We start from the raw sequence: 14760 nt of genomic DNA, 5'->3' as shown, positions 1-14760 counted from the left end.
GGGTTGTATGGGGGTGTGGGGGGGGATATGGGGGTGTATGGGGTGAGTGGGGGGATATGGGGGTGTGGGGGGGGATATTGGGGTGGGGGGGGGATATGGGGTGTATGGGGGTGTGTGGGGGGGATATGGGGGTGTGGGGGGGGATATGGGGGTGTGGGGGGGGATATGGGGGTGTATGGGGGTGTGTGGGGGGGATATGGGGGTGTGGGGGGGGATATGGGGGTGGGGGGGGGATATGGGGGTGTATGGGGGTGTATGGGGGTTGTGTGGGGGGGATATGGGGGTGTGGGGGGGGGATATGGGGTGTGGGGGGGGATATGGGGGTGTATGGGGGTGTGTGGGGGGGATATGGGGGTGTGTGGGGTGGGTGTGGGGGGGGATATGGGGATGTATGGGGGTGTATGGGGTTGTATGGGGGTGTGGGGGGGGATATGGGGTGTGTGTGGGGGGATATGGGGGTGTGGGGGGGGATATTGGGGTGGGGGGGATATGGGGGTGTATGGGGGTGTGTGGGGGGGATATGGGGGTGTGGGGGGGGATATGGGGTGTGTGGGGGGGATATGGGGGTGTATGGGGGTGTGGGGGGGGATATGGGGGTGTGGGGGGGGATATTGGGGTGGGGGGGGGATATGGGGGTGTATGGGGGTGTGTGGGGGGGATATGGGGGTGTGGGGGGGGATATTGGGTGTGGGGGGGGGATATGGGGGTGTATGGGGGTGTGTGGGGGGGATATGGGGGTGTGGGGGGGGATATTGGGGTGGGGGGGGGATATGGGGGTGTATGGGGGTGTGGGGGGGGGATATGGGGGTGTGGGGGGGATATGGGGGTGTGGGGGGGATATGGGGGTGTGGGGGGGATATGGGGGTTGTATGGGGTGTAGTGGGGGGATATGGGGGTGTGTGGGGGGATATGGGGGTGTGGGGGGGGATATTGGGGTGGGGGGGGGATATGGGGGTGTATGGGGGTGTGTGGGGGGGGATATGGGGGTGTGGGGGGGGGATATGGGGGTGTGGGGGGGATATGGGGGTGTATGGGGGTGTGGGGGGGGATATGGGGGTGTGGGGGGGGATATGGTGGGGGTGGGGGGGGGTATGGGGTGTATGGGGGTGTGTGGGGGGGATATGGGGGGTGGTGGGGGGGGATATTGGGGTGGGGGGGGGATATGGGGGTGTATGGGGGTGTGTGGGGGGATATGGGGGTGTGGGGGGGATATTGGGTGGGTGGTGGGGGGGGATATGGGGGTGTATGGGGGTGTGGGGGGGGGATATGGGGGTGGGGGGGGATATGGGGGTGTGGGGGGGTATGGGTGTGGGGGGGATATGGGGGTTGTATGGGGTGGGGGGTATTGGGGTGTATGGGGGTGTGGGGGTGTGGGGGGGATATGGGGGTGTGGGGGGATATGGGGGTGTGGGGGGATATGGGGGTTGTATGGGGTGTTGGGGGGGTATGGGGGTGTATGGGGTGTGGGGGTGTGGGGGGGATATGGGGGTGTATGGGGGTGTGGGGATATGGGGTTGTATGGGGGTGTGGGTGTATGGGGTGTATGGGGTTGTATGGGGTGTGGGGGGATATGGTGTTCATGGGGTTGTATGGGGTTGTATGGGGTGTATGGGGTTACATGGGTGTATGGGGTATTGGGGGGGTATGGGTCGTATGGGGTTTTATGGGGTTGTATGGGGTGTTGGGGGTGTGTGGGGGGGATATGGGGGTGTGGGGGGTATATGGTGTTCTGGGTTGTATGGGGAGTGTATGGGTTGTATGGGGTGTATGGGTTGTGGGGGGGGATATAGGGTGTGTGGGGGATATGGGGTTGTATGGGGTTGTATGGGTTGTATGGGTTGTGGGGGGGGATATGGGGTGTGGGATATGGGGTTGTTTGGGGTGTATGGGGTTGTATGGGGTTGTATGGGGGTGTGGGGGATATGGGGTTACACGGGTTGTATGGGATTGTATGCGGTTGTATGGGGGTGTGGGGGGATATGGGGTTGTTTGGGGTAATGTGGGGTTCTATGGCGTTCTATGGGCTTGTATGGGGTTCTATGGGGTTGTATCGGGTCCTATTAGGTTGTATGGGGTTCCATGGTTCTGTGACCTTTCAGGACCCTTCCATCCCAACCATCCAGGGTTCTGTGACCTTTCAGGACCCTTCCATCCCAACCATCCCAGGGTTCTGTGACCTTTCAGGACCCTTCCACCCCAACCATCCCAGGGTTCTGTGACCTTTCAGGACCCTTCCATCCCAACCATCCATGGTTCTGTGACCTTTCAGGACCCTTCCATCCCAACCATCCCAGGGTTCTGTGACCTTTCAGGACCCTTCCATCCCAACCATTCCATGGTTCTGTGACCTTTCAGGACCCTTCCACCCCAACATTCCCATGGTTCTGTGACCTTTCAGGACCCTTCCACCAACCATCCAGGTCTGTGACCTTTCAGGACCCTTCCACCCAACCATCCCAGGTTCTGTGACCTTTCAGGACCCTTCCATCCCAACCATCCCACGGTTCTGTGACCTTTCAGGACCCTTCCATCCCAACCATCCCAGGTTCTGTGACCTTTCAGGACCCTTCCATCCCAACCATCCCATGGTTCTGTGACCTTTCAGGACCCTTCCATCCCAACCATCCCAGGTTCTGTGACCTTTCAGGACCCTTCCATCCCAACCATCCCAGGGTTCTGTGACCTTTCAGGACCCTTCCACCCCAACCATCCAGGGTTCTGTGACCTTTCAGGACCCTTCCACCCAACCATTCCAGGGTTCTGTGACCTTTCAGGACCCTTCCACCCCAACCATCCAGGGTTCTGTGACCTTTAAGGACCCTTCCATCCCAACCATCCCAGGTTCTGTGACCTTTCAGGACCCTTCCATCCCAACCATCCATGGTTCTGTGACCTTTCAGGACCCTTCCTTCCCAACCTTCCCTGGTTCTGTGACCTTTCAGGACCCTTCCATCCCAACCATCCCAGGGTTCTGTGACCTTTCAGGACCCTTCCACCCCAACCATCCCAGGGTTCTGTGACCTTTCAGGACTTCAACCATCCATTCTCACCATCCGGTTCTGTGACCTTTCAGGACCCTTCCATCCCAACCATCCCAGGGTTCTGGGACCTTTCAGGACCCTTCCATCCCACATAGTTCTGTGACCTTTCAGGACCTTTCCATCCCAACCATCGTTCTGTGACCTTTCAGGACCCTTCCATCCCAACCATCCCAGTTCTGTGACCTTTCAGGACCCTTCCACCCCAACCATCCCAGGGTTCTGTGACCTTTCAGGACCCTTCCATCCCAACCATCCCAGGGTTCTGTGACCTTTCAGGACCCTTCCATCCCAACCATCCCAGGGTTCTGTGACCTTTCAGGACTCTTCCATCCCAACCATCCCACGGTCTGTGACCTTTCAGGACCCTTCCATCCCAACCATCCCAGGGTTCTGTGACCTTTCAGGACCCTTCCATCCCAACCATCCCAGGTTCTGTGACCTTTCAGGACCCTTCCATCCCAACCATCCCATGGTTCTGTGACCTTTCAGGACCCTTCCACCCCAACCCCCAGGGTTCTGTGACCTTTCAGGACCCTTCCATCCCAACCATCCGGTTCTGTGACCTTTCAGGACCCTTCCATCCCAACCATCCCAGGGTTCTGTGACCTTTCAGGACCCTTCCATCCCAACCATCCCAGGTTCTGTGACCTTTCAGGACCCTTCCACCAACCATCCACGGTTCTGTGACCTTTCAGGACCCTTCCATCCCAACCATCCCATGGTTCTGTGACCTTTCAGGACCCTTCCTCCCAACCATCCCAGGGTTCTGTGACCTTTCAGGACCTTTCCATCCCAACCATCCCAGGGTTCTGTGACCTTTCAGGACCCTTCCATCCCAACCATCCCAGGGTTCTGTGACCTTTCAGGACCTTCCATCCCAACCATCCGGGTTCTGTGACCTTTCAGGACCCTTCCATCCCAACCATCCCGGGTTCTGTGACCTTTCAGGACCCTTCCATCCCAACCATCCCATGGTTCTGTGACCTTTCAGGACCCTTCCATCCCAACCATCCCAGGGTTCTGTGACCTTTCAGGACCCTTCCACCCAACCATCCCAGGGTTCTGTGACCTTTCAGGACCCTTCCATCCCAACCATCCCAGGTTCTGTGACCTTTCAGGACCCTTCCATCCCAACCATCCCAGGGTTCTGTGACCTTTCAGGACCCTTCCATCCCAACCATCCCAGGTTCTGTGACCTTTCAGGACCCTTCCATCCCAACCATCCCAGGGTTCTGTGACCTTTCAGGACCCTTCCATCCCAACCATCCCAGGGTTCTGTGACCTTTCAGGACCCTTCCACCCAACCATCCCAGGGTTCTGTGACCTTTCAGGACCCTTCCATCCCAACCATCCCAGGGTTCTGTGACCTTTCAGGACCCTTCCATCCCAACCATCCCAGGGTTCTGTGACCTTTCAGGACCCTTCCATCCCAACCATCCCAGTTCTGTGACCTTTCAGGACCCTTCCATCCCAACCATCCCAGGTTCTGTGACCTTTCAGGACCCTTCCACCCAACCATCCCAGGGTTCTGTGACCTTTCAGGACCCTTCCACCCAACCATCCCATGGTTCTGTGACCTTTCAGGACCCTTCCATCCCAACCATCCCAGGTTCTGTGACCTTTCAGGACCCTTCCATCCCAACCATCCCAGGTTCTGTGACCTTTCAGGACCCTTCCATCCCAACCATCCCAGGTTCTGTGACCTTTCAGGACCTTCCATCCCAACCATCCCAGGGTTCTGTGACCTTTCAGGACCCTTCCACCCAACCATCCCATGGTTCTGTGACCTTTCAGGACCCTTCCATCCCAACCATCCCAGTTCTGTGACCTTTCAGGACCCTTCCATCCCAACCATCCCAGGGTTCTGTGACCTTTCAGGACCCTTCCATCCCAACCATCCCAGGTTCTGTGACCTTTCAGGACCCTTCCATCCCAACCATCCCAGGTTCTGTGACCTTTCAGGACCCTTCCATCCCAACCATCCCAGGTTCTGTGACCTTTCAGGACCCTTCCATCCCAACCATCCCAGGTTCTGTGACCTTTCAGGACCCTTCCATCCCAACCATCCCAGGGTTCTGTGACCTTTCAGGACCCTTCCACCCAACCATCCCAGGGTTCTGTGACCTTTCAGGACCCTTCCACCCAACCATCCAGGGTTCTGTGACCTTTCAGGACCCTTCCATCCCAACCATCCCATGGTTCTGTGACCTTTCAGGACCCTTCCACCCCAACCATCCATGGTTCTGTGACCTTTCAGGACCCTTCCACCCCAACCATCCATGGTTCTGTGACCTTTCAGGACCCTTCCATCCCAACCATCCCACGGTTCTGTGACCTTTCAGGACCCTTCCACCCCAACCATCCCATGGTTCTGTGACCTTTCAGGACCCTTCCACCCAACCATCCCATGGTTCTGTGACCTTTCAGGACCCTTCCATCCCAACCTTCCCATGGTTCTGTGACCTTTCAGGACCCTTCCATCCCAACCATCCCAGGGTTCTGTGACCTTTCAGGACCCTTCCATCCCAACCATCCCAGGGTTCTGTGACCTTTCAGGACCCTTCCACCCCAACCATCCCATGGTTCTGTGACCTTTCAGGACCCTTCCATCCCAACCATCCCATGGTTCTGTGACCTTTCAGGACCCTTCCACCCAACAATCCCAGGTCTGTGACCTTTCAGGACCCTTCCATCCCAACCATCCCAGGTTCTGTGACCTTTCAGGACCCTTCCCTCCCAACCATCCCAGGGTTCTGTGACCTTTCAGGACCCTTCCACAACCATCCCAGGTTCTGTGACCTTTCAGGACCCTTCCATCCCAACCATCCCATGGTTCTGTGACCTTTCAGGACCCTTCCCCCAACCATCCCATGGTTCTGTGACCTTTCAGGACCCTTCCACCCAACCATCCCATGGTTCTGTGACCTTTCAGGACCCTTCCATCCCAACCATCCCATGGTTCTGTGACCTTTCAGGACCCTTCCACCCCAACCATCCATGGTTCTGTGACCTTTCAGGACCCTTCCACCCAACCATCCATGGTTCTGTGACCTTTCAGGACCCTTCCACCCACCATCCCATGGTTCTGTACTTTCAGGACCCTTCCACCCAACCATCCGTTCTGTGACCTTTCAGGACCCTTCCACCCACCATCCCAGGGTTCTGTGACCTTTCAGGACCCTTCCATCCCAACCATCCCAGTTCTGTGACCTTTCAGGACCCTTCCATCCCAACCATGTTCTGTGACCTTTCAGGACCCTTCCATCCCAACCATCCGTTCTGTGACTTCCTCCTCCACACAGGGTTCTGTGACCTTTCAGGACCCTTCCATCCCAACCATCCCATGGTTCTCTGACCTTTCAGGACCCTTCTAACACCATCCCACGGTTCTGTGACCTTTCAGGACCCTCACCCATCCCATGGTTCTGTGACCTTTCAGGACCCTTCCATCCCAACCATCCCAGGGTTCTGTGACCTTTCAGGACCCTTCCATCCCAACCATCCAGGGTTCTGTGACCTTTCAGGACCCTTCCATCCCAACCCTCCCAGGGTTCTGTGACCTTTCAGGACCCTTCCATCCCAACCATCCCAGGGTTCTGTGACCTTTCAGGACCCTTCCACCCCAACCATCCCATCGTTCTGTGACCTTTCAGGACCCTTCCATCCCAACCATCCCAGGGTTTTGTGACCTTTCAGGACCCTTCCATTCCAACCATCCAGGGTTCTGTGACCTTTCAGGACCCTTCCATCCCAACCATCCCAGGGTTCTGTGACCTTTCAGGACCCTTCCACCCCAACCATCCACGGTTCTGTGACCTTTCAGGACCCTTCCATCCCAACCATCCCAAGGTTCTGTGACCTTTCAGGACCCTTCCACCCCAACCATCCAGGGTTCTGTGACCTTTCAGGACCCTTCCATCCCAACCATCCCACGGTTCTGTGACCTTTCAGGACCCTTCCACCCCAACCATCCCACGGTTCTGTGACCTTTCAGGACCCTTCCATCCCAACCATCCACAGTTCTGTGACCTTTCAGGACCCTTCCATCCCAACCATCCCATGGTTCTGTGACCTTTCAGGACCCTTCCACCCCAACCATCCTAGGGTTCTGTGACCTTTCAGGACCCTTCCATCCCAACCATCCCATGGTTCTGTGACCTTTCAGGACCCTTCCACCCCAACCATCCCAGGGTTCTGTGACCTTTCAGGACCCTTCCATCCCAACCATCCCATGGTTCTGTGACCTTTCAGGACCCTTCCACCCCAACCATCCATGGTTCTGTGACCTTTCAGGACCCTTCCACCCCAACCATCCCAGGGTTCTGTGACCTTTCAGGACCCTTCCATCCCAACCATCCCATGGTTCTGTGACCTTTCAGGACCCTTCCATCCCAACCATCCCAGGGTTCTGTGACCTTTCAGGACCCTTCCATCCCAACCATCCACGGTTCTGTGACCTTTCAGGACCCTTAAACCAAAGCCATACAACCATATTGGTTTCTATGGGGTTGTGTGGGGTTGTGTGGGATTTTATGGTGTTCTATGGGGGTTTTGGGTTATGGGGCTGCATGGGGAGTTATGGGGCATATTTTATGGGGTTTTATGGGGTTATATGGTTTGGTTTGGGGTTTTATGGGGGATTTGAGGGATTATCTGAATGGTTTGGGGGTGTTCGGGGGATGTGTGTTTATGGGTTTATATGGGGTTTTATGGGGTGCAGGGTTCTGGCGTTTTGGTGGAGGTGGTTATGGGGTGTGGGGTTATGGGGGAGATGGTTATGGGGTTATGAGGTTCTGGGGTTCTGGGGTTTTGGGTCATGGGGTTATGGGGTTCTGGGGTGGATGGTTCTGGGGTTATGGGGTTATGGGGCAGATGGTGAATGGGGTTATGAGGTTCTGGGGTTCTGGGCTTATGGGGTTATGGCGTTATGGGGTTATGGTGTTATGGGGCTATGGGGTGGATGGTTCTGGGGTTCTGTTGTTCTGTGGTTATGGGGTTATGGGGCTATGGGGTGGATGGTTCTGGGGTTCTGTGGTTCTGGGGTTATGGGGTTATGGGGTTATGGGGTGGATGGTTCTGGGGTTGGTTGGTTATAAGGTTATAGGGCTATGGGATTATGGGGTGGATGGTTATAGGGCTGTGGGTTTCTGGGGTTCTGGGGTCGATCGTTATGGGGTTATGGGGCTCTGGGGTGGATGGTTATGGGGTTGTGGGGCCATGGGGTTATGTGGTGTATGGTTATAAGTTTCTGGGGTTATGGGGTTATGGGGCAGATGGTTATAGGGTTCTGCAATTCTGGGGTTCTGGGATTCTAGGGTTATGGGGTTATGGAGGCAGATGGCTATAGGGTTCTGAGGTTCTGGAGTTATGGGACGGATGGTTCTGGGGTTGTGGGCTTCTGGGGCGGATGGTTCTGGGGTTATAGGATTATGGGGTTGTGGGGTTGTGGGGTGCTAGGATTCTGGGGTTCAGGGGTTGTGGGGTTCTAGGATTCAGGGTTTGTGGGGTTGCGGGGTTCTAGGATTCAGGGTTTGTGGGGTTCTAGGATTCAGGGTTTGTGGGGTTGCGGGGCTCTAAGATTCAGGGGTTGTGGGGTTCTTGGATTCTGGGGTTGTGGGGTTCTAGGATTATGAGGTTGTGGGGTTGTGGGGTTCTAGGATTCAGGGGTTGTGGGGCTGTGGGGTTCTAAGATTCAGGGGTTGTGGGGTTCTAGGATTGTGGGTTTGTGGGGTTGTGGGGTTCTAGGATTCAGGGTTTGTGGGGTTCTAGGATTCAGGGGTTGTGGGGCTGTGGGGTTCTAAGATTCAGGGGTTGTGGGGTTCTAGGATTGTGGGTTTGTGGGGTTGTGGGGTTGTGGGGTTCTAGGATTCAGGGTTTGTGGGATTCTAGGATTCAGGGGCTGTGGGGGGGTGGGGTGATAGGATTATGAGGTTCTGGGGTTGTGGCGTTCTAGGATTATGAGGTTGTGGGGTTGCGGGGTTCTAGGATTGAGGGGTTGTGGGTTTATAGGATTATGAGGTTGTGGGGTTGCGGGGTTCTGGGATTCAGGGGTTGTGGATTTATAGGATTATGAGGTTGTGGGGTTGCGGGGTTCTGGGATTCAGGGGTTGTGGATTTATAGGATTATGAGGTTGTGGGGTTGTGGGGTTCTAGGATTGTGGGGTTGTGGGGTTGTGGGTTTGTGGGGTTCTAGGATTCAGGGTTTGTGGGGTTCTAAGATTCAGGGGTTGTGGGGTTCTAGGATTGTGGGGTTGTGGGGTTCTAGGATTATGAGGTTGTGGGGTTGCGGGGTTCTAGGATTCAGGGTTTGTGGGGTTCTAGGATTCAGGGGTTGCGGGGTTCTAGGATTGAGTGGTTGTGGGTTTATAGGATTATGAGGTTGTGGGGTTGCGGGGTTCTAGGATTCAGGGGTTGTGGGTTTACAGGATTATGAGGTTGTGGGGTTGTGGGGTTCTAGGATTGTGGCGTTGTGGGTTTGTGGGGTTCTAGGATTCAGGGTTTGTGGGGTTCTAAGATTCAGGGGTTGTGGGGTTCTAGGATTGTGGGGTTGTGGGGTTCTAGGATTATGAGGTTGTGGAGTTGCAGGGTTCTAGGATTCAGGGTTTGTGGGGTTGCGGGGTTCTAGGATTCAGGGGTTGTGGGGTTCTAGGATTGAGGGGTTGTGGGTTTATAGGATTATGAGGTTGTGGGGTTGCGGGGTTCTGGGATTCAGGGGTTGTGGATTTATAGGATTATGAGGTTGTGGGGTTGCGGGGTTCTAGGATTGAGGGGTTGTGGGTTTATAGGATTATGAGGTTGTGGGGTTGCGGGGTTCTGGGATTCAGGGGTTGTGGATTTATAGGATTATGAGGTTGTGGGGTTGCGGGGTTCTGGGATTCAGGGGTTGTGGATTTATAGGATTATGAGGTTGTGGGGTTGTGGGGTTCTAGGATTGTGGGGTTGTGGGGTTGTGGGTTTGTGGGGTTCTAGGATTCAGGGGTTGTGGGGTTCTTGGATTGTGGGGTTGTGGGGTTGCGGGGTTCTAGGATTCAGGGGTTGTGGGTTTATAGGATTATGAGGTTGTGGGGTTGCGGGGTTCTGGGATTCAGGGGTTGTGGATTTATAGGATTATGAGGTTGTGGGGTTGCGGGGTTCTGGGATTCAGGGGTTGTGGATTTATAGGATTATGAGGTTGTGGGGTTGTGGGGTTCTAGGATTGTGGGGTTGTGGGGTTGTGGGTTTGTGGGGTTCTAGGATTCAGGGTTTGTGGGGTTCTAGGATTCAGGGGTTGTGGGGTTCTAGGATTGTGGGGTTGTGGGGTTGCGGGGTTCTAGGATTCAGGGGTTGTGGGTTTATAGGATTATGAGGTTGTGGGGTTGTGGGGTTCTAGGATTGTGGGGTTGTGGGGTTGTGGGTTTGTGGGGTTCTAGGATTCAGGGTTTGTGGGGTTCTAGGATTCAGGGGTTGTGGGGTTCTTGGATTGTGGGGTTGTGGGGTTCTAAGATTCAGGGGTTGTGGGGTTCTAGGATTGTGGGGTTGTGGGGTTCTAGGATTATGAGGTTGTGGGGTTGCGGGGTTCTAGGATTCAGGGTTTGTGGGGTTCTAGGATTCAGGGGTTGTGGGGTTCTAGGATTGAGGGGTTGTGGGTTTATAGGATTATGAGGTTGTGGGGTTGCGGGGTTCTGGGATTCAGGGGTTGTGGATTTATAGGATTATGAGGTTGTGGGGTTGCGGGGTTCTGGGATTCAGGGGTTGTGGATTTATAGGATTATGAGGTTGTGGGGTTGTGGGGTTCTAGGATTGTGGGGTTGTGGGGTTGTGGGTTTGTGGGGTTCTAGGATTCAGGGTTTGTGGGGTTCTAGGATTCAGGGTTTGTGGGGTTCTAGGATTGTGGGGTTGTGGGGTTGCGGGGTTCTAGGATTCAGGGTTTGTGGGGTTGCGGGGTTCTAGGATTCTGGGGTTGTGGGTTTATAGGATTATGAGGTTGTGGGGTTGCGGGGTTGTGGGGTTGTGGGGTTGTGGGGTTGCGGGGTTCTAGGATTCAGGGTTTGTGGTGTTCTAGGATTCAGGGGTTGTGGGTTTATAGGATTATGAGGTTGTGGGGTTGTGGGGTTGTGGGGTTGCGGGGTTCTAGGATTCAGGGTTTGTGGGGTTCTAGGATTCAGGTGTTGTGGGGTTCTAGGATTGTGGGGTTGTGGGGTTGTGGGGTTCTAGGATTCAGGGTTTGTGGGGTTGCGGGGTTCTAGGATTCTGGGGTTGTGGGTTTATAGGATTATGAGGTTGTGGGGTTGCGGGGTTGTGGGGTTGTGGGGTTGCGGGGTTGTGGGGTTGTGGGGTTCTAGGATTCAGGGTTTGTGGGGTTCTAGGATTCAGGGGTTGTGGGTTTATAGGATTATGAGGTTGTGGGGTTGTGGGGTTGTGGGGTTGTGGGGTTCTAGGATTCAGGGTTTGTGGGGTTGTGGGGTTGTGGGGTTCTAGGATTTAGGGTTTGTGGGGTTGCGGGGTTTTAGGATTCAGGGGTTGTGGGTTTATAGGATTATGAGGTTGTGGGGTTGCGGGGTTGTGGGGTTGTGGGGTTGTGGGGTTGCGGGGTTCTTGGATTCAGGGTTTGTGGGTTTATAGGATTATGAGGTTGTGGGGTTGTGGGGTTCTAGGATTGTGGGGTTGTGGGGTTGTGGGTTTGTGGGGTTCTAGGATTCAGGGTTTGTGGGGTTCTAGGATTCAGGGGTTGTGGGGTTCTAGGATTGTGGGGTTGTGGGGTTGTGGGGTTCTAGGATTCAGGGTTTGTGGGGTTGCGGGGTTCTAGTATTCTGGGGTTGTGTGGTTTATAGGATTATGAGGTTGTGGGGTTGTGGGGTTGTGGGGTTGTGGGGTTGCGGGGTTGTGGGGTTGTGGGGTTCTAGGATTCAGGGTTTGTGGGGTTCTAGGATTCAGGGGTTGTGGGTTTATAGGATTATGAGGTTGTGGGGTTGTGGGGTTGTGGGGTTGTGGGGTTCTAGGATTCAGGGTTTGTGGGGTTGTGGGGTTGTGGGGTTCTAGGATTTAGGGTTTGTGGGGTTGCGGGGTTTTAGGATTCAGGGGTTGTGGGTTTATAGGATTATGAGGTTGTGGGGTTGCGGGGTTGCGGGGTTGTGGGGTTGTGGGGTTGTGGGGTTGCGGGGTTCTAGGATTCAGGGGTTGTGGGTTTATAGGATTATGAGGTTGTGGGGTTGTGGGGTTGTGGGGTTGCGGGGTTCTGTGATTCAGGGGTTGTGGGTTTATAGGATTATGAGGTTGTGGGGTTGTGGGGCTGTGGGGTTGTGGGGTTGTGGGGCTGTGGGGCGCATGGTGACGGCGCTGGCTGCGCCCCATAGGATTCCTCGCAGGGGAACTCGGTGCATCAGATCTCCATGATCCGCTACATCAAGGAGCGCCACCCGGAGCTGCAGGTGGTGGGGGGCAGCGGTGAGAGAGGGGGGCTGGGGGGGGGCTGCGTGGGGGGGCGGGTTGGGGGGAGGGTTGGGGGGCGGGGGGTCAGGATGGGGGGCGGGGACGGGGGGTGGCATCGGGTGGGGATTTGGGGTGTTGTGGGGTGGAGATGGGAGGCGAAGTGGGGTGACGTTGGGTCGGGATTTGGGGTGATGGGGGGTGATGGGGAGCAGAGATGTGGGGTGATGTGGGGCAGGGCGGTGGGGCAGGGATGTGCTGTGTGGCAGGGCTGTGCTATAGGGCAGGGCTATGGGGCAGGCAGGGTTGTGGGGCAGGGCTGTGCTGTGGGGCAGGGTTGTTCTATGGGGCAGGCAGGGCTGTGCTATGGAGCAGGGCTGTGGGGCAGGCAGGGCTGTGCTGTGGGGCAGGCAGGGCTGTGCTATGGGGCAGGGCTGTGGGACAGGGCTGTGCTGTGGGGCAGGCAGGGCTGTGCTATGGGGCAGGGCTGTGGGACAGGGCTGTGCTGTGGGGCAGGCAGTGGGGCAGGGCTGTGTTGTGGGGCAGGCAGGGCTGTGCTGTGGGGCAGGCACTGGGGCAGGGCTGTGCTGTGGGGCAGGCAGGGCTGTGCTGTGGGGCAGGCAGTGGGGCAGGGCTGTGCTGTGGGGCAGGCAGGGCTGTGCTGTGGGGCAGGCAGTGGGGCAGGGCTGTGCTATGGGGCAGGCAGGGCTGTGCTGTGGGCAGGCAGTGGGCAGGGCTGTGCTGTGGGCAGGCAGGCTGTGCTGTGGGCAGGCAGGGCTGTGCTGTGGGGCAGGCAGGGCTGTGCTGTGGGGCAGGCAGGGCTGTGCTGATTGGCTCGGCGCTCAGTGGTGACGGCGGCGCAGGCGCGGAATCTGATCGAGGCGGGCGCCGATGCTCTGCGAGTTGGGGGGGGCGGCGGCGACTGCGGCACCAACGAGGGTGAGACCCTGAGTGACCCCACCGTGACCCCACCGTGACCCCACTGTGACCCCAATGTGACCCCTCAGTGACCCCAAAGCATCCCCGCAGTGACCCCAGAGTGACCCCACTGTGACCCCAGGGTGACCCCACAGTGACCCCAGAATGACCCCACTGTGACCCCACTGTGACCCCAATGTGACCCCAATGTGACCCCACTGTGACCCCACTGTGACCCCCACAGTGACCCCAAAGCATCCCCGCAGTGACCCCAGAGTGACCCCACTGTGACCCCAGGGTGACCCCACAGTGACCCCAGAATGACCCCACTGTGACCCCACAGTGACCCCACAGTGACCCCACGGTGACCCCACTGTGACCCCACTGTGACCCCACGGTGACCCCAATGTGACCCCAATGTGACCCCACAGTGACCCCACAGTGACCCCACAGTGACCCCAGAGTGACCCCAGTGTGATCCAAAATGTCCCCACTGTGACCCCACTGTGACCCCAATGTGACCCCAATGTGATCCAACATGTCCCCACTGTGACCCCACTGTGACCCCAGAGTGAACCCAGAGTGAATCCAATGCGACCCCACTGTGACCCCATTGTGACCCCAATTTGACCCTCAGTGACCCCTCAGTGACCCCACAGTGACCCCAGAGTGACCCAACTGTGACCCCAGTGTGATCCAACATGTCCCCACAGTGACTCCAAAGTTACCCCAATGTGCCCCCACTGTGCCCCCACTGTGACCCCACTGTGACCCCACTGTGACCCCAATGTGACCCCAATGTGATCCAACATGTCCCCACTGTGACCCCACTGTGACCCCAGAGTGAACCCAGAGTGAATCCAATGTGACCCCACTGTGACCCCAATGTGACCCCACTATGACCCCACTGTGACCCCAGAGTGACCCCAGTGTGATCCAACATGTCCCCACAGTGACTCCAAAGTTACCCCAATGTGCCCCCACTGTGACCCCAGGGTGACCCCAGGGTGACCCCACTGTGACCCCACTGTGACCCCAATGTGCCCCCACTGTGACCCCACTGTGACCCCACAGTGACCACACTGTGACCCCACTGTGACCCCAATGTGACCCCAATGTGATCCAACATGTCCCCACTGTGACACCAGAGTGACCGCAGAGTGACCCCCGTGTGATCCAAAATGTCCCCACTGTGACCCCATTGTGACCCCAATGTGACCCTCAGTGACCCCACTGTGACCCCACTGTGACCCCAATGTGATCCAAAATGTCCCCAATGTGACCCCACTGTGACCCCAATGTGACCCCAATGTGATCCAACATGTCCCCACTGTGACCCCAGAGTGACCGCAGAGTGACCCCCATGTGATCCAAAATGTCCCCACTGTGACCCCAT

At 56.8% G+C, this 14760-nt stretch overlaps 1 protein-coding gene across 1 annotated transcript in view; it reads left to right on the top strand.

Moving 5' to 3' along the window:
- Positions 1–13423, top strand: part of LOC146541918 (inosine-5'-monophosphate dehydrogenase 1-like) — a gene marked incomplete at its 5' end in the record, with an annotated part of 39260 nt that extends 25837 nt beyond the window's left edge. The window contains 2 exons of the mRNA XM_085215328.1: positions 12374–12464; positions 13293–13423. Of these exons, the coding sequence (XP_085071454.1) occupies positions 12374–12464; positions 13293–13423 (222 nt within the window). The remainder of the gene's footprint in view (positions 1–12373; positions 12465–13292) is intronic.
- Positions 13424–14760: the final 1337 nt, after the last annotated feature.

Source organism: Meleagris gallopavo, unplaced genomic scaffold (genome assembly GCF_905368555.1).
Source record: "Meleagris gallopavo unplaced genomic scaffold, MGAL_WU_HG_1.1 scaffold_17, whole genome shotgun sequence".
In the NCBI taxonomy this organism is placed as follows: Eukaryota; Metazoa; Chordata; class Aves; order Galliformes; family Phasianidae; genus Meleagris; species Meleagris gallopavo.
This window is presented reverse-complemented; position numbering and strand designations above follow the sequence as displayed.